General features: G+C 42.1%; 1 protein-coding gene across 1 annotated transcript in view; it reads right to left on the reverse strand.

Moving 5' to 3' along the window:
• Positions 1–24,667, reverse strand: part of LOC110165882 (partitioning defective 3 homolog B-like) — a 210,806-nt gene that overhangs the window by 16,342 nt on the left and 169,797 nt on the right. The window contains exons 14-16 of the mRNA XM_055163690.1: positions 16,693–16,759; positions 13,296–13,437; positions 8,598–8,674 (exon numbers count right to left, since the gene is read on the reverse strand). Coding sequence (XP_055019665.1) covers positions 8,598–8,674; positions 13,296–13,437; positions 16,693–16,759 — 286 coding nt within the window. The remainder of the gene's footprint in view (positions 1–8,597; positions 8,675–13,295; positions 13,438–16,692; positions 16,760–24,667) is intronic.

Genomic DNA, 24,667 nt, shown 5'->3' on the forward strand with positions numbered 1-24,667 from the left:
TTTTTATTTCCAGAATCAACAAAAACTGAACCTGAACCAAACTAAAACCAAAATTAATCCGTTTTCACACTAAATAAATCTTAATTTTCTTTTAGATTTTGAATTTTAAGACTTTAATTTGCAAATAAAACGCAGAACGAGACATTTTTAACAATAACTCCACGTGTTCGGACAAAAAACAGAAATGAAAACCTCCAAAACGGTGGGATATTTGTGCTCTGATGCTCTAATCTAACTCCAGCGCCGCAGTGCATCATGGGAGACGCCGATGGGTTTTCATTACCGCGCAATTTCTCTTAAATAATGTTTTTCATTTTTTTATAAGGTCAATTTTCCCGCTGGATGGACAGATGGCTGACGGAGGACGAGGAGAGGAGAATACAAAACAAAACCGGGGCCAACAAGTCCAAGACGAGAAAAAAAACAACAAAAAAAACCCAAAATCCCTGGAAATACAGAAGAAAGTCTGTTAAAGCTGCACTGTGGAACATTTCTGGTGTTTTTTTTTGGTCCTGGTTTGGTCCTGGTTTGGTCCAGAATGAGACCTGGTTTAGTCGAGATTTGGTCCTGGTTTGGTCCTGGTTTGGTCCTGGTTTGGTCCTGGTTTGGTCCTGGTTTGGTCCTGGTTTGGTCCTGGTTTGGTCCAGAATGAGACCTGGTTTAGTCGAGATTTGGTCCTGGTTTGGTCTTGGTTTGGTCCAGAATGAGACCAGGTTTAGTAGAGGTTTGGTCTTGGTTTGGTCCAGAATGAGACCAGGTTTAGTCAAGATTTGGTCCTGGTTTGGTCTTGGTTTGGTCCAGAATGAGACCAGGTTTAGTCGAGATTTGGTCTGGTTTGGTTTGGGTCCAGAATGAGACTGGTTTAGTCGAGATTTGGTCCTGGTTTGGTCTTGGTTTGGTCCAGAATGAGACTGGTTTAGTCGAGATTTGGTCTGGTTTGGTCTGGTTTAGTCAAGATTTGGTCCTGGTTTGGTCTTGGTTTGGTCCAGAATGAGACCTGGTTTAGTCGAAGTGTTAAGATTTGGTCCTGGTTTGGTCTTGGTTGTTAAAGACCTGGTTTTTTGTCCTGGTTTGGGTCTGGTTGACCGAGATTGGTTGGTCCAGAATGAGACCTGGTAGTCTGGTTTGGTCAGAATGAGACTAGTTGTTTGGTCCGTCTTGGTTGGTCCAGAATGACCTGGTTTAGTCAGATTTTGGTCCTGGTTTGGTCCAGAATGAGACCAGGTTTAGTCAAGATTTGGTCCTGGTTTGGTCTTGGTTTGGTCCAGAATGAGACCTGGTTTAGTCAAGATTTGGTCCTGGTTTGGTCTTGGTTTGGTCCAGAATGAGACCAGGTTTAGTGAGATTTGGTCCTGGTTGGTCTTGGTTGGTCCAGAAGAGACCTGGTTTAGTCGAGATTTGGTCCTGGTTTGGTCTTGGTTTGGTCCAGAATGAGACCTGGTTTAGTCGAGATTTGGTCCTGGTTTGGTCTTGGTTTGGTCGAGACAGGTTTAGTCAAGATTTGGTCCTGGTTTGGTCTTGGTTTGGTCCAGAATGAGACCAGGTTTAGTCAAGATTTGGTCCTGGTTTGGTCTTGGTTTGGTCCAGAATGAGACCAGGTTTAGTCAAGATTTGGTCCTGGTTTGGTCTTGGTTTGGTCCAGAATGAGACCTGGTTTAGTCGAGATTTGGTCCTGGTTTGGTCTTGGTTTGTTCCAGAATGAGACCAGGTTTAGTCAAGATTTGGTCCTGGTTTGGTCTTGGTTTGGTCCAGAATGAGACCAGGTTTAGTCGAGATTTGGTCCTGGTTTGGTCTTGGTTTGGTCCAGAATGAGACCTGGTTTAGTCAAGATTTGGTCCTGGTTTGGTCTTGGTTTGGTCCAGAATGAGACCTGGTTTAGACCTGGTTTAGACCTGGTTCAGATCTGGTTTAGGTCAGGTTTATTCATATTCTGGTTTAGTCCTGGTTTAGATCTGACTTAGATCTAGTTTAGTCTTAGTCTTGGTTTAGTCTTCATTCAGTCCTAGTTGTTGAGTCCTCGGTTTAGTCCCTGGTCTAGTTTCTGGTCCTTGGTTCAGTCCTGGTTTAGTCTTTGGTTTAGTATTGGTTTAGTCCTGATTTAGTTCTGATTTAGTCCAGGGTTTAATGCTACTTCAGTCTTGGTTCAGTCCATGGTTTAGTCTTTGGTTTAGTCTTGATTTAGTCCTGGTTTAGTCTTTGGCTTAGTCTAGATTTATTTCTGATTTAGTCCTGGTTTAGTTCTGATTTAGTCCTCTGGTTAAGTCTTAGTTTAGTCCATCTTAGTCCAAGTTTAGACCCAGTTTGGTCCTGGTTTAAACATGTTTTGGTTTGGTTCCTGTTTGGTCCTGGTTTAGTCCTGGTTCAGTCCTGGTTTAGTCCTGGTTCAGTCCTGGTTTAGTCCTGGTTCAGTCCCGGTTTAGTCCTGGTTCAGTCTTGTTTTATTCCCTGGTTTAGTCCTGGCTTTAGTCCCTGGTTTAGTCCCAGTTCAGTCCTGGTTTAGTCCTGGTTTAGACCTGCTTTAGTCTTGATTTAATCCTGGTTTAATCCTGGTTTAGACCTGGTTTAGACCTGGTTTAGACCTGGTTCAGTCCTGGTTTAGACCTGCTTTAGTCTTGATTTAATCCTGGTTTAGTCCTGGTTTTGTCCTGGTTTAGTCTTGATTTAATCCTGGTTTAGTCCTGGTTTAGACCTGGTTTAGACCTGGTTTAGACCTGGTTTAGACCTGGTTTAGACCTGGTTCAGTCCTGGTGTAGTCCTGGTTTAGACCTGCTTTAGTCTTGATTTAATCCTGGTTTAGTCCTGGTTTAGACCTGGTTTAGACCTGGTTCAGTCCTGGTGTAGTCCTGGTTTAGACCTGCTTTAGTCTTGATTTAATCCTGGTTTAGTCCTGGTTTAGACCTGGTTTAGACCTGGTTTAGACCTGGTTTAGACCTGGTTCAGTCCTGGTTTAGTCCTGGTTTAGTCCTGGTTTAGTCCTGGTTTAGTCCTGGTTTAACCTGGTTTAGTCCTGGTTTAGGTTTAGTCCAAGTTTAATCCTGGTTTAGTCCTGGTTTAGTCCTGGTTTAGTCCTGGTTTAATCCTGGTTTTAGTCCTTTTCCTGGTTTAGTAGACCTGGTTCAGTCCTGGTGTAGTCCTGGTTTAGACCTGCTTAGTCTTGATTTAATCCTGGTTTAGTCTGGTTTTCTGGTTTAGACCTGGTTAGTCCTGGTGTAGTCCTGGTTTAGACCTGCTTTAGTCTTGATTTAATCCTGGTTTAGTCCTGGTTTAACCTGGTTTAGACCTGGTTTAGACCTGGTTTAGTCCTGGTTTAGTCCTGGTTTTCAGTCCTGGTTTAGTCCTGGTTTAGTCCTGGTTTAGTCCTGGTTTAGTCCTGGTTTAGTCCTGGTTTAGTCCTGGTTTTGTCCTCATTAAACTTCTATTTTTAAAAGTGGAAAAGTCAAATTTATCGACTCCGTTTAACTTCAGTCTTTTTTTTTTTTCGTCTCTTTCGTCTCTTCGGTTTCTTCAGTTTCATTTTTACAGTCGAGGAGGATTTTGAGGAAACTGTTCTGACAGAAAAAAAAAACCCAAAAACCCTCTTTGCTCTTGTATTGACCCGCGGCGTTTGAGTAAATACGCTCGTGTCGACTTGAGCTCCGACAAATCTCCACTGGAAATGTTCCACCCGAGACTGAGGAGAGACTCACGTTTAAACACGACCCAAACAAAACCAACGACAAGTCCGGACTCAAACTCATTTAAAGTCCACGAGAAAAACCAGACTCTGTTATTCCACCGGAGCGGAATTAAAGACTGTTGCCGTAGCGATTAAAGTCTCTGTACGGGATTTTTATACAGTCTGAAAAATGTGACCTGGTTTGGTTCTGGTTTAGTTCTTGGTTTGGTCCTGGTTTGGTTCTGGTTTAGTCTTGGTTTAGTCCTGGTTTTTTGGTCCCTGGTTTGGTCCTGGTTTTGGTTTGGTCCTTGGTCCTTGGTTTGAGTCCTCGTTTAGTCCTGGTTTGGTTCTGGGTTTGGTCCTGGTTTGGTCCTGGTTTAGTCCTGGTTTGGTTCTGGGTTTGGTCCTGGTTTGGTCCTCATTTAGTCCTGGTTTGGTTCTGGGTTAATCCTGGTTTTGTCCTAGGACAGTCCAGCATCAGACCTGGTTTAGTCCTTGGTTTAGTTCTGGTTTGTCCTAGCAGAGTCCAGATCAGAGTCCTGGTTTAGTCCTGGTTTGGTTCCTGGTTTTGTCCTAGCAGAGTCCAGCATCAGACCTGGTTTAGTTCTTGGTTTGGTCCTGGTTTGGTCCTGGTTTGGTCCTAGAAGAGTCCAGAATCAGACCTGGTTTAGTCCTGGTTCAGTTCTGGTTTTGTCTCAGGAGAGTCCAGAATCAAACCACTGGTTTAGTCCTGGTTTAGTCCTGGTTTGATTCTGGGTTGGTCCTGGTTTTGTCCTAGAACAGTCCAGAATCAGACCTGGTTTAGTCCTGGTTTAGTCCTTGGAGAGTCCAGAATCAGACCTGTTTTAGTCCTGGGTTGGTTCTGGGTTGGTCCAGGTTTAGTCCAGGCTTGGTTCGGTCCTTGTCATAAGAAAGCCCAGAATCAGACCCGGTTTAGTCCTGGTTTAGTCCAGGTTGAAGTCCTGGTTCAGTCCTGGTTTAATCTAGTCCAGGTTTAGTCCAGGTTTAGTCCAGGTTTAGTCCTGGTTTAGTCCTGGTTTAGTCCTGGTTCAGTCCTGGTTTAGTCCTGGTTTAGTCCAGGTTTAGTCAGGTTTAGTCCTGGTTTAGTCCTGGGTTTTAGTCTGGTTTAGTCCTGGTTTAGTCCTGGTTTAGTCCCAGGTTTAGTCCTGGTTTTAGTCCTGTTTAGTCCTGGGTTCCTGGTTTAGTCCTGGTTTAGTCCAGGTTTAGTCCCTGGGTTCAGTCTGGTTTAGTCCTGGTTTAGTCCAGGTTTAGTCAGGTTTATCCTGTTTGTCCTGGTTTAAGTCCTGGTTTAGTCCATTAGTCCGGTTTATGGTTCAGTCCTGGTTAGTCCTGGTTTTCGTCCTGGTTTAGTCCTAGGTTTTAGTCCTGGTTTAGTCCTGGTTTTAGTCCTGGTTTAGTCCTGGTTTAGTCCTGGTTTAGTCCTGGTTTTAGTCCTGGTTTAGTCCTGGTTTAGTCCTGGTTTAATCTAGTCCAGGTTTAGTCCAGGTTTAGTCCCTGGTTTAGTCCCTGGTTTGTCCAGGTTTAGTCCTGGTTTAGTTCTGGTTTAGTCCTGGTTAGTCCTGGTTTAGTCCTGGTTAGTCCTGGTTCAGTCCTGGTTCCTAGTTTAGTCCAGGTTTAGTCCAGGTTTAGTAGGTTTAGTCCAGGTTCAGTCCTGGTTTATAGTCCTGGTTTAGTCCTGTTTTAGACCTGGATTTGACTTAGTCCTGGTTCAGTCCAGATTTAGACCAGTTTTAGTCGTATTTTAAACATGTTTTGGTTCCAGGACAAAACAAAACTCCAGGTCTGGTTTTGTTTTGTTTTTTTGATCAGAAAAGATCTGAACCTTTAACAAAAAAACCCCAAAAAAAACAAACAGAAAATTGGTCCAAACTCCCCGCTGCCTCAGACAGTGAGGGTTAGTCCGGGTTAGTCCGGGTTAGTCCGGGTTAATTCGGGAAATCAGGCTCGTGCTGGCGCTCGGCTGCGCTCAGGGACGCCGAGACCGGAGGAACCTTTATTCTTTTATTTACACAGAAGCGCGACGAAAGCGAGCGAGCGCCGAGCCGGTCTGGAGGAGGCCCCTGGGTTTACGAGGTCAAAGGTCGCCTCCCTGCAGACGGTGGATAATGTCCCTCGAATCACAACAAAGAAACACGGCGATAAGGGTCGTGTGATCAGCGTCTGCGCCGGGAATTATGGGTACGGAGTCAAAACGACGCAGAGACGACAGAAAAAACAACGACGACGACGACGACAGAAGAGTCTGAGTTTAAAGGAGCTGGAGACGATTTTTACAAACTTAAAAATGTGAAAAAAAACAAAACAGAAGTAGTTTATTTTTAGTTCATTAGATCTAAAATTTACTCTTGTGAACTTTGAGTCAGGATTAAACCAGAACTGAACCAGACTAAACCAGGACTGAACCAGAACTGAACCAGAACTGAACCAGAACTGAACAGAACCAGACTGAACCAGGACTGAACCAGAACTAACCAGAACTGAACCAACCAGGACTGAACCAGGCTAAACAGACTAACCAGGAACTGAACACGAACTGAACCAGGACTGAACCAGGACTGAACCAGGAACTGAAACCAGGACTGAACCAGGATGAACAGAACCAGAACTTGAACCAGAACTGAACCAGACTGAACCAGAACAGACTGAACCAGGACTGAACCAGGACTGAACCAGGAACTAAACCAGAACTAAACCAGACTGATACTGAACCAGAACTGAACCAGGACTGAACCAGGACTGAACCAGGATAAACCAGAAACCAGACTGAACCAGAACTGAACCAGAACCAACTGAAACCAGGAACTGAACCAGGACTGAACCAAACAATTAAACCAGAACTGAACCAGGAACTGAACCAGAACTAACAGGACTGAACCAGGACTAAACTGAACCAGGACTGAACAGGACTGAACCAGGACTGGACTGAACCAGAACTGAACCAGACTGAACCAGGACTGAACCAGGACTAAACCAGACTAAACCAGGACTGAACCAGGATTAAACCAGGAACTGAACCAGAACTGAACCAGAACTGAACCAGGACTGAACCAGGACTGAACCAGGAACTAAACCAGGGAACTGACTAAACCAGGACTGAACCAGGACTGAACCAGGGACTGAAACCAGGACTAAACCAGAAACTAAACCAGGACTAAACCAGGACTGAACTAAACCAGGACTAAACCAGGACTATGAACCAGGAACTGAAACCAGGACTGAACCAGGACTGAACCAGGACTAAACCAGGACTGAACCAGAAACCAGAACTGAACCAGGAACCTGAACCAGGACTAAACCAGGACTGAACCAGGACTAAACCAGGACTGAAACCAGGACTACTGAAACCAGGACTGAACCAGGAACTGAACCAGGAATTAAACCAGGACTAAACACAGGAACCAGGACTGAACCAGGACTAAACCAGAACTGAACCAGGACTAAACCAGGAACTGAACCAGGACTGGACTAAACCAGACCGGACTAAACCAGGAACCACTAAACCAGAACTAAAACCAGGACTGAACCAGGACTGGACTAAACCAGGACTGAACCAGGACTGAACAGAACTAAACCAGGACTGAACCAGGACTGAACCAGGACTGAACCAGAACTAAACCAGGTCTAAACCAGGTCTAAACCAGTACTAAACCAGGATTAAATCTGACTAAAACGGGACTAATCAGGGCTAAACTAGAAGTAAATTATGACTAAACCAAGACCAAAGCTGCACCAAACCAGAACTAAACCAGGTCTAAACCAGGACTACACCAGGTCTGAACTGACACTAAACCAGGATTAAATCTGGACTAAAAGAGAACTACACCAGGTCTCCGAATTGAGACTAAACCAGTACTAAAACAGGACTAAAACAGGGCTAAACTAGAAGTAAATTATGACTAAACCAGGACTAAACCAGGACTACACCAGGTCTGAACTGGGACCAAACCAGGATTAAATCTGGACTAAAACAGGACTAAAACAAGATAAACTGGAAGTAAATTATGACTAAACCAGGACTAAACCAGGTCTAAATCAGGACTAAACCATGACTATAAACCAGTCCTAAACCAGGTCTAAAGCAAGTCTAAACAAACAAAACTCAAATAAACCTAAACCAAGACTAAACCTAAACCTAAACCAGGTCTAAAACAAATCAGGACAGACTAAACCAGAACTAAACCAGGACTATAAACCAGTCCTAAACCAGGTCTAAAGCAAGTCTAAACAGAACTAAACCAGGTCTAAACCGGGATTATTAACTCGGTCTAAACCAAGTCTAAACTAGGTCTAAACCAGGACTATAAACCAGTCTAAAAGTCTAAACAGGACTAAACCAGGTCTAAAACAGGACTAAACCAGAACTGATCTCAAGCCTGAACCAGGACTAAACCAAAACTGAGCCAGGGGGCGGGCAGAGCGAGGGGCGGGCAGAGCCAGGGGCGGGGCAGAGCCAGGGGGCGGGGCAGAGCAGGGCAGGGGGCGGGGCAGAGCAAGGGGGCGGGGCAGAGCAAGGGGGGGGGTAGAGCGGGGCGGGGCAGAGCAGGGGGGGGGCAAGAGCCAGGGGCGGGGCAAGAGGGGCGGGGCAGAGCAAGGGGGCGGGGCAGAGGCAGGGGGTGGGGCAGAGCCAGGGGCGGGGCAGAGCCAGGGGGCGGGGCAGAGCCAGGGGGCGGGGCAGAGAGGGGGCGGGCAGAGACAGGGGGCGGGGCAGAGCAGGGGGCGGGGCAGTTCAGCAGCGGAACATTTTTTGAAGTATAAAAAATCAGAGCCTAAACAAACTTTCTTCTTGTTCTTATCACCTCAAGAACAAAAATAAAGTTCTTATGAAGTATGAATAGGCCTTAAAGCTGGCATGCTAATAGCACACTTCCTGATTCTTGGACTGATGGAGACATGAAGAGTTGGTACAGTGTTGGAGTCTTACCCAGGTCCATGCTCTTCGACGCTCTGTAGTCGTCTCTGAGATTCACTCCACCGTAGAACGGAGGCCTCGGAAAATCACTGAAAAACAAACAAAAGACCTGGTTTAGACCTGGTTTAGACCTGGTTTATAGTCCTGGTTTAGACCTGGTTTAGAATCCTGGATTAGTCTTGTTTTTGTCCTGGTTCATCCTAGTTTAGACCTGGTTTAGACTTGGTTCTGACTTGATTTGTAGTCCAGGTTTATGGTCCTGGTTTAGTCTTGCTTTAGTCCTGGCTCAGTCCTGGTTTAGACCTGGTTCAGATTTGATTTAGTCCTGATTTAGGCTTGGTTTACACCTGGTTTAGACCTGGTTCAGATCTGGTTTATAGTCCGGGTTTAGTCTTGCTTTAGTCCTGGCTTCAGCCTAGTTTAGACTTGGTTTAGTCCTAGTTTAGACCCAGTTTATAGTCCTGGTTTAGTCCTGGTTTAGTCCTGGCTTTGTCCTGGTTTCGACCTAGTTGATACCTGGTTTAGATTTGGTTTAGTCCTGATTTAGACTTGGTTTAGACCCAGTTTATAGTCCTGGTTTAGTCTTGCTTTAGTCTTGCTTTAGTCCTGCTTTAGACCTGGTTTAGTCCTGACTTAGTCCTGGTTTAGACCTGGTTTAGACTTGGTTTAGACCTGATTTATAGTCCTGGTTTAGTCTTGCTTTAGTCCTGGTTTAGACCTGGTTTAGTCCTGATTTAGACTTGGTTTAGTCCTGGTTTAGTCCTATTATAGGCCAAGTCTATTCCTGGTTCAGTATTTTTTCATTCCTGTTTTAGTCTTCCTTTAGTCCCGGTCTAGTCCCGGTCTAGTCCCGGTCTAGTCCCGGTCTAGTCCTGTTTCCATATTGTTCCAGTCCCGTCGTGTTTTATTTGTCGTATTTGTGTAAAAACGATCAAAGCTTTTTTTTATTTTAAACGTCGTCGGAAAAACCCCGGGGAGTTCAGCTAAACAAAGGTGATTTCACATGTCGACTCGTCCCGTTTCCTCCGCTCCAGATGGAACTGGAACAATGGACCGGTTTAACACGGACCCGGTCTGTCCAAAACCGGTTCAGACTCAAAACAAATGGACCAACTGGGACTGAAGACCAGACCCGGGGAGGACTGGAGGCTGAAAAAGCTGGATTTAAGTCCAAGTTTAGAGCTGGTTACAGGGAAAAGTCTAGTCCTGGTTTAACTCTGGTCAAGTTCTGGTTCAGGCCTAGTCTAGTCCTGGTTTAGACCTGGTTTAGACCTGATTTAGTTCAACTTTTAGGCCTATTTAAGTACTGGTTTAGACCTGGTTCAATCCTGGTTTAGTTTTGGATTAGATCGGGTCTAGTTCTGGGTCAGTCCTGGTTAAGGCCTGATTTAGTCCTAGTTTAGTCCTAGTCTAGTCCTGATTTAGACCTAAATAAGGGCCTATTTGCATCCTGGTCTATTTCTGGTTCAATCCTGGTTCAGTCCCGGTCAAATCCTGGTTCAGTCCAAGTTTAGTCCTGGTTTAGTCCCTTGTTTAGTCCTGGGTTCAGTCAGGGTTTAGTCCTGGTTTAGACCTGGCTCAGTCCTATTTTAGTCCTGGATTAGATGGGGTTTAGTCCTGGTCTAGGCCTAGTTCAGTTTTAGTTTACTTCTGGATAAGACCCGATTTAGACCTGATTTAGTTCTACTTTTAGGCCAGTTTGAATCCTGGTCTAGTTCTGGTTCTGTCCGTGTTTGTTCCTGGTTTAGTCCTAGTCTAGTCCTGGTTTAGTCTAATTTAGCTCGACTTTTAGGCCTATTTAAATACTGATTTGGTCCTGGTTCAGTCCTGGTTTAGACCTAGTCTAGACCTGGTTCAGTCCTTGTTCAGTCCTGGTTTAGACCTAGTCTAGACCTGGTTCAGACATGGATCAGTCCTGGTTCAGTCCTTGTTCAGTCCTGGTTTAGACCTGGTTCAGTCCTAATTTAGTTCTGGATTAGACCTGATTTAGTTCTACTTTTAGGCCTATTTAAATACTGGTTTAGTCCTGGTTTAATCCTGGTTAAATCCTAGTCTAGTCCTGATTTAGACCTGGTTCAGTCCTAGTTTAGTTTTGGATTAGATCAGGTTTAGCCCGGATCTAGTTCTGGTTCAGAACTGGTCAAATAATGGTTCAGTCCTAATTTAGTCCTGGTTTAGTCTAATTTAGCTCTACTTTTGGGCCTATTTAAATACTGATTTGGTCCTGGTTCAATCCTGTTTTAGACTTAGTTTACACCGAGTCTAGACCTGGTTCAGTCCTGGTTCAGTCCTGGTCTAGTCCTGGTTCAGTCCTGGTTCAGTCCTGGTTAGTTCTTAGCCCTGGTCTAGTCCTGGTTCAGTCCTGGTTCAGTCCTGGTTCCTGGTCTAGACCTGGTTCAGTCCTGGTTCAGTCCTGGTTTAGTTCTGGGTTAGATTAGGTTTAGCCCTGGTCTAGTCCTGGTTCAGTCCTGGTTTAGACCTGATTTGGACCTGATTTAATTTTACTTTTGGGCCTATTTAAATACTGTTTTAGTCCTGGTTTAGACCTAGTTTAGCCCTGGTTTAGACCTAGTTTGGATCTGGATTAGACCTGATTTAGACTTGATCCAGCCCTGTTCTTTAGTCCAGGTTCAATCCTCATTCAGTCCTGGTTTAGATCTGGTTTAGCCCTTGTCTAGTCCTATTCTTTAGTCCTGGTTCAGTTCTGCTCTGGTCTCAGTTATGACTATAAATAATTTAGTCTTTATTTACCAAATCAAAACACTTTTATAATCCAGTATTTTCTTTTTCTTTTGTCCCATTGTTCGTCTGAATTTAAAACCACAGTAATACTTCAATTAAAAATGACAATATTGTGTTTTTTATTGTGTTTTTATCACGACCCCGTTGATATTTTCTGCTCATATTTCCTGTAGATGTTGCGGGGGGTTCGTGTGTGACCTCCTCATGGGCCGTAATTACTCCAGATAAATGCAAAAAAAAAAAAAAAAAAAAAAAAATGCAATTATACGACGCGGCTTCAATAATTCATATGTTCTAATGGGCTGATACGAGCTCTAACGACTCCACTAACGACCCCCTGCCCCCCCCCCCCAGACCCCACCAAACCAGGACTGGCAGAGTGGTTAGCCCCCGTGGACAAGTGTGAGGTCTGGGTTTGGGTTTTAGTCCTGGTTTAGGCTCTGGGTTTTAAGGTTTGGTCCAGGTTTAGACGAGAATAAATCATGGTCTCCGAGTCTGGGTTCATAGTTGGCCCCTAATTAGTCCTGGTTTAGCCTCACCTGTAGTGCGGGGGCGTCAGGTCCTGGTTTAGTCCTGGTTTGGTCCTGGTTTGGTCTGGTTTAGTCCTAGTTTGGTCTGGTTTGCTCTGGTTTAGTCCTGGTTTAGTCTGGTTTGGTCTGGTTTAGTCTGGTTTAGTCTGGTTTGCTCTGGTTTAGTCTGGTTTGCTCTGGTTTAGTCTGGTTTAGTCCTGGTTTGGTCTGGTTTAGTCCTGGTTTGGTCTGGTTTAGTCTGGTTTAGTCTGGTTTGGTCTGGTCTGGTTTGGTCTGGCTTAGTCCTGGTTTAGTCCTGGTTTAGTCTGGTTTGGTCTGGTTTAGTCTGGTTTGGTCCGGTTTAGTCTGGTTTGGTCCGGTTTAGTCTGGTTTGGTCTGGTCTGGTTTGGTCTGGTTTAGTCCTGGTTTAGTCCTGGTTTGGTCTGGTTTGGTCTGGTTTGGTCTGGTTTAGTCCTGGTTTGGTCTGGTCTGGTCCGGTTTAGTCTCACCTGTAGTGCGGGGGCGTCAGGTCCTGGTTTGGTCTGGTCTGGTTTAGTCTGGTTTGGTCCTGGTCTGGTTTGGTCTGGCTTAGTCCTGGTTTAGTCCTGGTTTAGTCTGGTTTGGTCTGGTTTAGTCTGGTTTGGTCCGGTTTAGTCTGGGTTTGGTCTGGTCTGGTTTGGTCTGGTTTAGTCCTGGTTTAGTCCTGGTTTGGTCTGGTTTGGTCTGGTTTGGTCTGGTTTAGTCCTGGTTTGGTCTGGTTTGGTCCTGGTTTGGTCTGGTTTAGTCTCACCTGTAGTGCGGGGGCGTCAGGTCCTGGTTTGGTCTGGTTTGGTCTGGTCTGGTTTGGTCTGGTTTGGTCTGGTTTAGTCCTGGTTTGGTCTGGTTTGGTTTAGTCTGTTTTGGTCTGGTTTAGTCTGTTTTGGTCTGGTTTAGTCTGGTTTAGTCCTGGTTTGGTCTGGTTTAGTCCTGGTTTGGTCCGGTTTAGTCCTGGTTTGGTCTGGTTTGGTCTCACCTGTAGTGCGGGGGCGTCAGGTCCTGGTTTGGTCTGGTCTGGTCCTGGTTTGGTCTGGTTTAATCTGGTTTGGTTTGGTCTGGTCTGGTCTGGTTTGGTCTGGTTTGGTCTGGTTTGGTCTGGTTTAGTCTGGTTTGGTCCGGTTTGGTCTGGTTTAGTCCTGGTTAGGTCTGGTTTGGTCTGGTTTGGCCTGGTTTGGTCTGGTTTAGTCTGGTTTGGTCTGGTTTGGTCTGGTTTGGTCTGGTTTAGTCTGGTTTGGTCTGGTTTGGTCTGGTTTGGCCTGGTTTGGTCTGGTTTGGTCCGGTTTAGTCTGGTTTGGTCCGGTTTGGTCTGGTTTAGTCCTGGTTTGGTCTGGTTTAGTCCTGGTTTGGTCTGGTTTGGTCTGGTTTGGCCTGGTTTGGTCTGGTTTGGTCTGGTTTGGTCCGGTTTGGTCCGGTTTGGTCTCACCTGTAGTGCGGGGGCGTCAGGTTCAGTTCTCGGTTCATTTCCTCCACGGCGCCGGGGGAGGGGGGAGGGGGGAAGCCGTCGTCCAGGTCGTCAGGGCGACTGTTGCCGTAGTTACCGTAGTTATTCCCATTGGTAACAGGAGCTGGAGAAAGACACAGAATAATGTCATTTTATCAAGATATTTTTTATTTTTATTAGACCTGCTGTGTTTGTGTCTGTGATATAAATATAATCTATGACACGAGTGGATATTTATGTCAGAATTTGGACTAAACTGGGTCTAAACTCGGTCTAAGAAGAACTAAACCAGGATTAAACTTGGACCTCAACCTGAACTGAATTTGGACTGAAGCTGGAGCTAAACCTGAACCTAAACCTGAACCTAAACCTGAACTAAACCTGGATCTAAACCTGGACTAAACTTAGACTGAACCTGGACCTAAACCTGGACCTAAACCTGAACTAAATCTGGATCTAAACCTGGACTAAACCTGGACCTAAACCTGGACTAAACCTGGATCTAAATCTGGATCTAAACCTGGACTAAACCTGGATCTAAACCTGAACTAAACCTGGACCTAAACCTGGACCTAAACCTGAACCAAAACCTGAACTAAACCTGGACCTAAACCTGAACTAAACCTGAACCAAAACCTGAACTAAATCTGGACCAAAACCTGAACTAAATCTGGACTTAAACCTGGACCTAAACCTGGACCTCAACCTGAACTAAATCTGGACCTAAACCTCAACTAAACTTGATCTGGACCTGGACCTAAACATGGACCTAAACCAGGACCTAAACCTGGTCTTAAACCTGGTCTTAAACGTGGACTTAAACCTGGACTGACGCTGGACTAAATTAAGACTTAACCAGGGAGACGAAATGAGAACAAAACAAAATCAGGACTAAACCTGGACCTAAACCTGGACCTAAACCTGATCTAAACTTGGACTGAAGCTGAACCAAACTAGAACTAAACTAAGACTTAACAAGAACTAAACCAGGACTAAACTATGAACCTAAACCAGGACTAAACTAAGACTTAACCAAAACCAAACCAGGATTAAACTAAGTCTAAACTTGGTCTAAGCAGGACTAAACCAGGATTAACCCAGACCTAAACCTGGACCTAAACTTGAACTAAACCTGCACTGAAGCTGGATTAAAGCAGAACTAAACCAAGACTTCACCAGGACTAAATGAGAACCAAACCAAACCAGGACCAAACCTCCCAAAGCTTTTCATTTAATTTTCATTTGTCAAACTCCGTCTTTGAAAAGTGTTTTGCTTGAAGAAAATATTCAGGACTGAGAAACCGCAGGATTAATCTGACAAGTCTGTGGATCCGATTCCAAAAAAGAAAAAATAATGAGAATTTTCACCAGAATTTTCATCAGAAGTTTGGAGATTTCTTTCAAAAAAAACAAAAAACAAAACGGCAAAACGTGAATCTTAACTATTTTATAATTACCTAAACAAAACAAAAAACTAAAATTCACAAAGTCCCTGAACAATAAACGGGGAAATATTAAAGGAAATTCCGGCTGTTTTACATATTTCCATAGACTACAATGCACGTACTCCCCCTCCGCTTGCATTGTTGGGAGTTACAGAAGGAGCCGGCGTTTTTTTTATTTTTTTTTTACAAAGGAATCACATCCGCCGTCCCCGTGGGGCGTCTCGACCAGGGGAAAAGACGAATTTAAAATAGATTTTCAGATTTTTTTTTTTTTTTAGTAAAAAGACGAAACAGAAACAGAAACAGAAAATGCAAATCTGTCGGTTTAGAAGAAAGTTTATGGGAAAATCATGAGGTTTTACGCAGTGGGAAAGAACTAATTACACTCTGTGGAAAGAACTGGTTTAGACCTGGTTTAGACCTGGTTTAGTCCTGGTTTAGACCTGGTTTAGTCTGGTTTAGACCTGGTTTCTGGTTTCCTGGTTTAGTCCTGGTTTAGTCCTGGTTTAGTCCTGGTTCAGTCCTGGTTTAGTCCTGGTTTAGTCCTGGTTTAGTCCTGGTTCAGACCTGGTTTAGTCCTGGTTTAGTCCTGGTTTAGTCCTGGTTTAGTCCTGGTTTAGTCCTGGTTCAGTCCTGGTTTAGTCCTGGTTTAGACCTGGTTTAGTCCTGGTTTAGTCCTGGTTTAGTCCTGGTTTAGTCCTGGTTTAGTCCTGGTTTAGTCCTGGTTTAGTCTGGTTTAGACCTGGTTTCAGTCCTGGTTTAGACCTGGTTTAGACCTGGTTTCAGTCCTGGTTTAGTCCTGGTTTAGACCTGGTTTAGTCCTGGTTTAGTCCTGGTTTAGTCCTGGTTTAGACCTGGTTTAGTCCTGGTTTAGTCCTGGTTTTAGACCTGGTTTTAGTCCTGGTTTAGTCCTGGTTTAGTCCTGGTTTAGTCCTGGTTTAGTCCTGGTTTAGTCCTGGTTTAGTCCTGGTTCAGTCCTGGTTTAGTCTGGTTTAGTCTGGTTAGTCCTGGTTTAGTCCTGGTTTAATCCTGGTTTTAGTCCTGGTTTAGTCCTTGTTTTTGTCCTGGTTTAGTCCTGTTTTAGTCCTTAGTCCTGGTTTAGTCCTTGTTTAGTCCTGGTTCAGTCCTGGTCTAGTCCTTGTTTTAGTCCTGGTTTAGTCCTGGTTTTAGTCTTGGTTTAGTCCTGGTTTAGTCCTGGTTTAGACCTGGTTTAGTCCTGGTTTAGTCCTGGTTTAGTCCTGGTTTAGTCCTGGGTTAGTCCTGGTTTAGTCCTGGTTCAGTCCTGGTTTAGTCCTGGTTTAGTCCTGGTTTAGTCCTGGTTTCAGTCTGGTTTAGTCCTGGTCCTGGTTTAGTCCTGGTTAGTCCTGGTTTAGTCTGGTTTGGTCCTGGTTTAGTCCTGGTTTAGTCCTGGTTTAGTCTGGTTTAGTCCTGGTTTAGTCCTGGTTACTGGTTTAGTCCTGGTTTAGTCCTGGTTTAGTCCTGGTTTAGTCCTGGTTTAGTCCTGGTTTAGACCTGGTTTAGTCCTGGTTAGTCCTGGTTTAGTCCTGGTTTAGTCCTGGTTTTAGTCCTGGTTTAGTCCTGGTTTAGTCCTGGTTTAGTCCTGGTTTAGTCCTGGTTAGTCTCTGGTTAGTCCTGGTTTAGACCTGGTTTAGTCCTGGTTCTGGTTTAGTCCTGGTTTAGTCCTGGTTTCTGGTTTAGTCTGGTTTAGTCCTGGTTTTAGTCCTGGTTTAGTCCTGTTTAGTCCTGGTTTAGTCCTGGTTAGTCCTGGTTTAGTCCTGGTTTAGTCCTGGTTCAGTCCTGGTTTAGTCTGGTTTAGTCCTGGTTTAGTCCTGGTTAGTCTCTGGTTTAGTCCTGGTTTAGTCCTGGTTTAGTCCTGGTTTAGTCCTGGTTTAGTCCTGGTTTAGTCCTGGTTTAGTCCTGGTTCAGGGACTTACTGTTGTAGTGGTTGTTGGTTTCTAGGTGAGTGGGTCTGGGGGGAGGAACGTCATAATCCAGGGAATTCTGTAAAATAAAGAAAATACAGAACATTTAAAATAAAATTTCAAAACAATATTAATATAAAATGGATTAAAGTTGTAAAAGATCTAAAGCTGCAGAATCAGACTTTATTCTTGTAAATTAATACAGTTTTGTTTATTTACAGACTTTTTAGTTGAAAACATGAATCATATTTTTGGTTTAAAGACTTGAAGTGACTTGAAGCTCAAAGGAGACGAGACGACTTGGACTTGACCTGGATTTATGGACCAGTGACTCGAGACTCGACTTGGACTTGACTCAGACTTGAGGTCAAAGACTTGAGACTTGGTTCCACCTCTGGTATGAATTTTAAAAAACAGATCCTTTTGTGATGAGGAAACTGCTTTAGTCCTGGTTTAGTCCTGGTTTAGTCCTGGTTTAATCCTGGTTTAATCCTGGTTTAGTCCTGGTTTAATCCTGGTTTAATCCTGGTTTAGTCCTGGTTTAGTCCTGGTTTAATCCTGGTTTAATCCTGGTTTCAGACCCTGGTTTATTCCTGGTTTAGTCCTGGTTTCAGACCTGGTTAAGCCTTGGTTTAGACCTGGTTTAGACCTGGTTTAGACCTGGTTTAGTCCTGGTTTAGATCCTGGTTTAGTTTTCCTGGTTTAGTCCTGGTTTTAGTCCTGGTTTAGTTTCCTAGACCTGGTTTAGACCTGGTTTAGTCCTGGTTTAGTCCTGGTTTATCCTGGTTTAGACCTGGTTTCAGTTTAGTCCTGGTTTAGACCTGGTTTAGACCTGGTTTAGTCCTGGTTTAGTCCTGGTTTCAGACCTGGTTTAGACCTGGTTTAGTCCTGGTTTCAGACCTGGTTTAGACCTGGTTTAGTCCTGGTTTAGTCCTGGTTTAGTCCTGGATTTCAGACCTGGTTTAGTCCTGGTTTTAGTCCTGGTTTAGACCTGGTTTAGTCCTGGTTTCAGTCCTGGTTTAGACCTGGTTTAGTCCTGGTTTTAGACCTGGTTTAATCCATGGCCCATTAAAACATATTATCTTAAAAAAAATAAATAAAATAAATAAAATATTATTACAGTTTATAGATTCTTATTGATTTTTTTAGTTGAAAACATGAATCACACGTGTAAAAAAAACATCTTATTTTTGAAGCTCTACAAAACAAATATATTTAAAAACAGGAAACGTATTTTAAAAGTGATATTTTCTGCGTTTGAAGTTAAACATGTAAATAAATCTGAGTCTATATAAAAGTCTATTTGGTTTAAAGTGAATCTGTAATAATGTGGGTAAATCTTGAATCAAAATGTCTCGTTTCTGAAGCTCGGTGACGTGTTTGTGTAAAAAACGAGACGACTCCAGACGTTTGTTTTTTTTCTGAGCTGATGAGCGTCTGTCAAAATAAAACCTCAGAGGAAGTGACGACGTTTCGTAATTTTATTCATAATTGAACAGATCAAAATGCACAAAGACGAGACGAGACCCACGGAAAACTGGTCCCGTAAAACTGATTTTACACGTGAAGGTTCTCAGCGGGTTTAGTCTCGGGTCTAGACCTGGTTTAGACCTGGTTTAGTTCGTGATTTATTGCCTAATCCAGTTTTGATTGAGTCCTGATTTAGTCCTAGTTTAGTCCTGGTTTAATTTCTGGTCTTTTCCCCAATCTAGTCTTGATTTAGTCCTAATTTATTTCTGGTTTAGTCCTGGTTTAGTTCTTGGTCTGTTCCCTGGTCTAGTCCTGATTTAGTCAACATTTATTCCTGGTCTAGTCCTGGTCCAGTTCTGCTTTAATCTCTGGTTTAGTCCTGGTTTAGTCCTGGTTTAGTCCTGGTTTAGTCTGTTCCCTGGTCTAGTCCTGGTTTAGTCCTGGTCTAGTCCTGGTTTTGGGAAAGTAGATTTTTTTGAGTTTATAATACAGATAAACTATAGGGACACATAAAGATGTATTTCCAAACCGGGACTAAACCAGGACTAAACCAGGGCCTAAACCAGGGACTAAACCAGGTCTAAACCAGATCTAAAACAGGTCTAAACCAGGGACTAAACCAGGTCTAAACCAGGGACTAAACCAGGTCTAAACCAGGACTAAACCAGGACTAAACCAGGACTAAACCAGGACTAAACCAGGTCTAAAACAGGGACTAAACCAGGACTAAACCAGGGACTAAACCAGGACTAAACCAGGTCTAAACCAGGTCTAAAACCAGGACTAAACCAGGACTAAACCAGGACTAAACCAGGACTAAACCAGGACTAAAGGTCTAACAGGAGTAAACCAGGTCTAAAACAGGACTAAACCAGGGACTAAACCAGGACTAAACCAGGACTAAACCAGACTAAACCAGGACTAAACAGGACTAAAGGTCTAAAACAGGACTTAACCAGGTCTAAAACAGGACTAAACCAGGGACTAAACCAGGTCTAAAACAGGACTAAACCAGGGACTAAACCGGGTCTAAAAACAGGAGTAAACCAGGTCTAAAACAGGACTAAACCAGGGACTAAACCAGGGACTAAACCAGGACTAAACCAGGTCTAAACCAGGGACTAAACCGGGTCTAAAACAGGAGTAAACCAGGTCTAAAACAGGACTAAACCAGGGACTAAGCAGGACTAAACCAGGACTAAACCAGGACTAAACCCAGTACTTCTTAGACGTTTCCAGTTTTTGTTTCTCGTCCTTTTGTCAAACTCTAAGATCTGGTTTCGATATGAAAATAAAGACGTTAAAGCCGATATGATTCAAAAGAATATTTATATTTATATTTATATTTATATTTATATTTATTTATATTTATATTTTTTTTATTTTATTTATTTATTTATGTTTATTTATTTTATATTTATTTATGTTTATATTTATATTTTTATTTATATTTATGTTTATATTTATATTTATATTTATGTTTATATTTATATTTATATTTTTATTTATGTTTATATTTTATATTTATTTATGTTTATATTTATATTTATATTTATGTTTATTTTTATTTATATTTTATTTATGTTTATATTTATATTTATATATTTTATTTATATTTATGTTTATTTATTTTATATTTTATTTATGTTTTATTTATTTATTTATGTTTATATTTATGTTTATATTTATGTTTTATATTTATATTTTATTTATGTTTATATTTATATTTTTATTTATTTATTTATATTTATATTTTTATTATATTTTTCTCTTTCTTCTTGTGTGATGGAGATAAAAGTGTTTGTGTGAGTTTGAGGCTGAAGCGGGCGGTGGGTTTGATTGACAGCTGTGAGGGGGTGTCACGGTGGGGGGGGGGGAGGCTCCCAGAGGACGAGATACAGAACAACAGAGGGAGGGGGGGGCCGCGCATGGAAGTCTATGTGTCAAAACGATTTCAAGGTACGAACGATCAGAACCAGAGAAATATAATACAAAAGAAATCATGTTAAAGACTAAACCAGGACCAGACCAGGACTAAACCAGGACCAGGACTAAACCAGGACTAAACCAGGACCAACCAGGACTAAACCAGGACTAAACCAGGACTGAACCAGGACCAGGACCAGGACTAAAAACCAGGACTAAACCAGGAACCAGGACTAAACCAGGGACCAGGACTAAACCAGGACTAAACCAGGACCAGGACCAGGACTAAACCAGGACTAAACCAGGACTAAACCAGGACCAGGACTAGGACTAAACCAGGACTGAACCAGGACTAAAACCAGGACTGACAGGACTAGGACTGAAGCAGGACTGAACCAGGACTAGAACCAGGACTAAACCAGGACAAAACCAGACTAAAACTAGGACTAAACAGGACAGGACTAAACCAGGACTAGGACCAGGACTAAAAAGCAGGACTAAAACCAGGACTAAAACAGGACTAAAACGGGACTAAACAGGACTAAAACGGGACTGGACCAGGACTAAAGCAGGACTAAAACGGGACTAAATCAGGACTAAAAGAAGACTAAAAGAGGACTAAATCAGGACTAAACAAGGTCATAATTGGGTCTAAACTCGGACTAAACCAGATCTAAACCAGGTCTAAATCAGCTCTAAACAAGGATTAAATTTGGTCTAAACTCGGGCTAAACGACACCTAAACCAGATCTAAACCAGGTTTAAATCAGGTCTAAAAAAGGCCAAACCCAAAACGGTTTTATGGTTTTGTTGCGGTGTTTTGTTTGGGGTTTTTTTAGCGTTTTTTTTTTTTTTTTTTTCACGTTGGTGTTGCATTGTTTTTTGTGTTTTTTTGTGTTGCTTTTGTTATGTTGGTTTTTCACTTTTTTTTTTTTGCTTAATTGGGGTTTTTTTTGCATTTTTTTTTTTTTTTGCATTGGTTTAGTTATGTTGGCTTTTCACAGTGTTTTTTTTTTTTTTTTGCGTAGTTTTTTTTTTTTGCATTGATTTTGTTATGTTGGTTTTTCGCTGTGTTTTTTTGTGTAGTTTTTAATATATTTTTTTTGCATTGTTTTTTTTTTTGTTGGCATTGGTTTTGTTGAATTGGGGTTTTTTTTAATGCATTTTTTTTACGTTTTTTTTTTTTAACATTGTTTTTGTTTGTCTGGTGAAATGAGCTGGTATCGTTTTTTTGCGTTGTTTTTTATTTTTGCGTTGTTTTTTTACATTGTTTTTTGTGTGTGTGTTGTTTTTGTTTGTTGAACGTTCGTGTGGTGAAATGAGCTGCTTTTATGTTGTTTTTTTTATTATTAATTAATATTCCGCCAAGGAGGTTTTTGCCGGTGTTTGTTTGTTTGTTTGTTTGTCTGTTTGTTTGTTTGTTTGTTTTGTTTGTCTTTTAGCAACATAACTCAAAAAGTTATGGACCGATTTTGATGAAATTTTCAGGATTTGTTGGAAATGTGAAAAGGAAGAACTGATTTCATTTTGGGGCTGATCCGGAAGAAATCCTGGATTCTGGATCACTTTGAAATTTTAGTTAACATTGTGGTAAATGTCTCGATTAATTATTGACCAAACCCCATGAAATGTGACTCAGGGATGGACAGTGGGATCCTCTTTCATATTCCAAACTGAAAGATACGAGACAAATATTTATGGAAAACACAATTAATATGAGGGAGACTGTAGTCCTTGGCGGAGTCTGCGCTCTCTGACTGCTTTTCTTTTGGGGGGGGAGGGGGTTTTTTTTTTTTTTACCTTTTTGGGGAGGTTTTTTGCCTTTTTTTTTTTTTTTTTTTTTTTTTTTTTTTTGTGTATATATATATGTATTTATTTTTTTTTGGCGTTTTTTTTTTTTTTTTTTTTGCATTGTTTTTTGTTGCATTTTTTTTGTGATTTATTTTTTATTTTTTTTACATTGTTTTTTGTTGTGTTGTTTGTCTTGCGGTTTTTTTTTTTTTTTTTTTTTTTGCGTTTTTTGTGTGATTTTTTTTTTTTTTTGCATTGGTTTTTTTGTTGCATTGTTTTTTGTGATTTATTTTTTATTTTTTTACATTTTTTTTTTGTTGCGTTGTTTGTCTTGCGTTTTTTTTTTTTTTTGCGTTGTTTTTTGTGTATATATATATATATTTATTTATTTTTTTTTTTTGTGATATATATATATATATATATATATTTATTTTATTTTTTTGGCGTTGTTTGACTTGCGTTGTTTTTTTTAACTTTTTTTTTTGTGTCGTTTGTTTTTGTTTGCTGAAGCTGAGTTTGGTGACGCGTGTGACTGAAGTGTCTGAAGCGTCTGAATCTCGTCTTTGTGAAAGTGTCTCGGTCGATCTGTTTCCTTTTGTGTTGGGATTAAGACGTTCAGCGTGAGACACACACACACACACACAGCACACACACACACACACACACACACACACACACACACACACACACACACACACACCACATAACACACACATCACACACACACACACACACAGACACACACACACACACAGACACACACACACAGACACACACACACACACACACACACACACACACACACACACACACACACACACAACACACACACACACACACACGGGGATTTAGATTTATGATGCACAGAAACGACACTCAAATAAAAAACACAAAAAACAACAAATATTTAACACGATCATGAGGAAAATTCAACTTTACACCAGAAAAATGATTAAAAAATGATTAAAATGTGCGAGTTTGTTTCTTTAAGACTGAACGTTTGAAATAGAAACGTGATATTGTTTTTATTTTAGGAACAAAGAGAGACTAAAACCAGGACTAAACCAGGACTAAACCAGGACTAAACCAGAACTAAACCAGGACTGAACCAGGACTAAACCAGAACTAAACCAGGACTGAACCAGGACTGAACCAGGACTAAACCAGGACTGAACCAGGACTAAACCAGGACTAAACCAGGACTGAACCAGGACTAAACCAGAACTAAACCAGGACTAAACCAGGACTGAACCAGGACTGAACCAGGACTGAACCAGGACTGAACCAGGACTGAACCAGGGCTTCAGTGTTTGTGTTTGAGCCTGAGTGAAACTGTCAGGACCAGATTGGACCATAAAGTCTGTTTTTATATTTATGACGCAGATAAACTGAGATACAATCAAATAAAACACAGAAGAGGATTAAAAAAACTATTACACAGGTTAAGAGAAAAACTCTGGAATAATACAAATATTGTATTATGTTAATTTATATAATTTATATTATATTAAAGATGGGGAATTTTACAACTATGAGTCATTAGATCACAGATTTACATCATTATGTTCAATTTGATTGTTTTGAAAATGTTTCCCAAAAAACAAACAAAAAAAACAAAACAACATTAATATCTTTACGAGTCTCTTCTGCCTTTGTTCTCGGCGCTAAGTTACTCCCCGTTCAGAGCGCGATCACAACCAAATCAGCGTTCATCCCACTAATGAAACTACAGCACATCAGGTTTAGACCTGGTTTAGTCCTGGTTTAAATCCCTGTTTATGTCCTTGTTTAAGTCCTGGTTTAGTCCTGATTTAGTCCTGGTTTAGTCCTTGTTGAAACCTAATTTAGTCCTGGTTTAGTCCTAGATTTGTCCTAGTTTAGTCCTTGTTAGTCCTGGTTTAGTCTTGGTTCAGTCCTTGTTGAAACCTAATTTAGTCCTGGTTTAGTCCTAGATTAGTCCTAGTTTAGTCTCCTGTTTTAGTCCTGGTTTAGTCCTTGTTAGTCCTGGTTTAGTGGTTTAGTCTGGTTTTAGTCCTGGTTCAGTCCTGGTTCAGTCCTGGTTCAGTCCTGGTTTAGTTCCAGTTCCTGGTTCAGTCCTGGTTTAGTTCTGGTTCAGTTCTGGTTCAGTCCTGGTTTAGTCCTGGTTCAGTCCTGGTTTAGTCCTGGTTTAGTCCTGGTTCAGTCCTGGTTTAGTCCCCTGCGTTTAGTTCTGGTTTAGTTCTGGTTTCAGTCCTGGTTTAGTCTGTTTAGTCCTGGTTTAGTCTGGTTCAGTCCTGGTTTTCAGTCCTGGTTAGTCCTGGTTTAGTCTGGTTTAGTTCTGGTTCAGTCCTGGTTTAGTTCTGGTTTAGTCCTGGTTTTCTGGTTCAGTCCTGTTTAGTCCTGGGTTAGTCCTGGTTAGTCCTGTTTAGTCCTGGTTCAGTCCTGGTTTAGTCCTGGTTTCCTGGTTAGTCCTGGTTTAGTTGCTGGTTTAGTCCTGTTTTAGTCCTGGTTTAGTCCTGTTTAGTCCTGTTTAGTCCTGGTTTAGTCCTGGTTTAGTCCTGGTTTAGTTCTGGTTAGTCCTGGTTTAGTCCTGGTTTAGTCCCTGGTTTAGTTCTGGTTTAGTCTGGTTAGTCCTGTTTAGTCCTGGTTTAGTCCTGGTTTAGTCCTGGTTTCAGTCTGGTTTAGTCAGTCCTAGTTTAGTCCTGTTTTAGTCCTGGTTTAGTCCTGGTTTCAGTTTAGTCCTGGTTTAGTCCTGGTTTAGTCCTGGGTTTAGTCCTGTTTAGTCCTGGTTTAGTCCTGGTGGTTTAGTCCTGGGCTAGTT

The sequence above is a fragment of the Boleophthalmus pectinirostris genome, unplaced genomic scaffold (genome assembly GCF_026225935.1).
Source record: "Boleophthalmus pectinirostris isolate CB_2022bp ecotype Guang Dong unplaced genomic scaffold, ASM2622593v1 HiC_scaffold_11, whole genome shotgun sequence".
NCBI classification, from domain to species: Eukaryota; Metazoa; Chordata; class Actinopteri; order Gobiiformes; family Gobiidae; genus Boleophthalmus; species Boleophthalmus pectinirostris.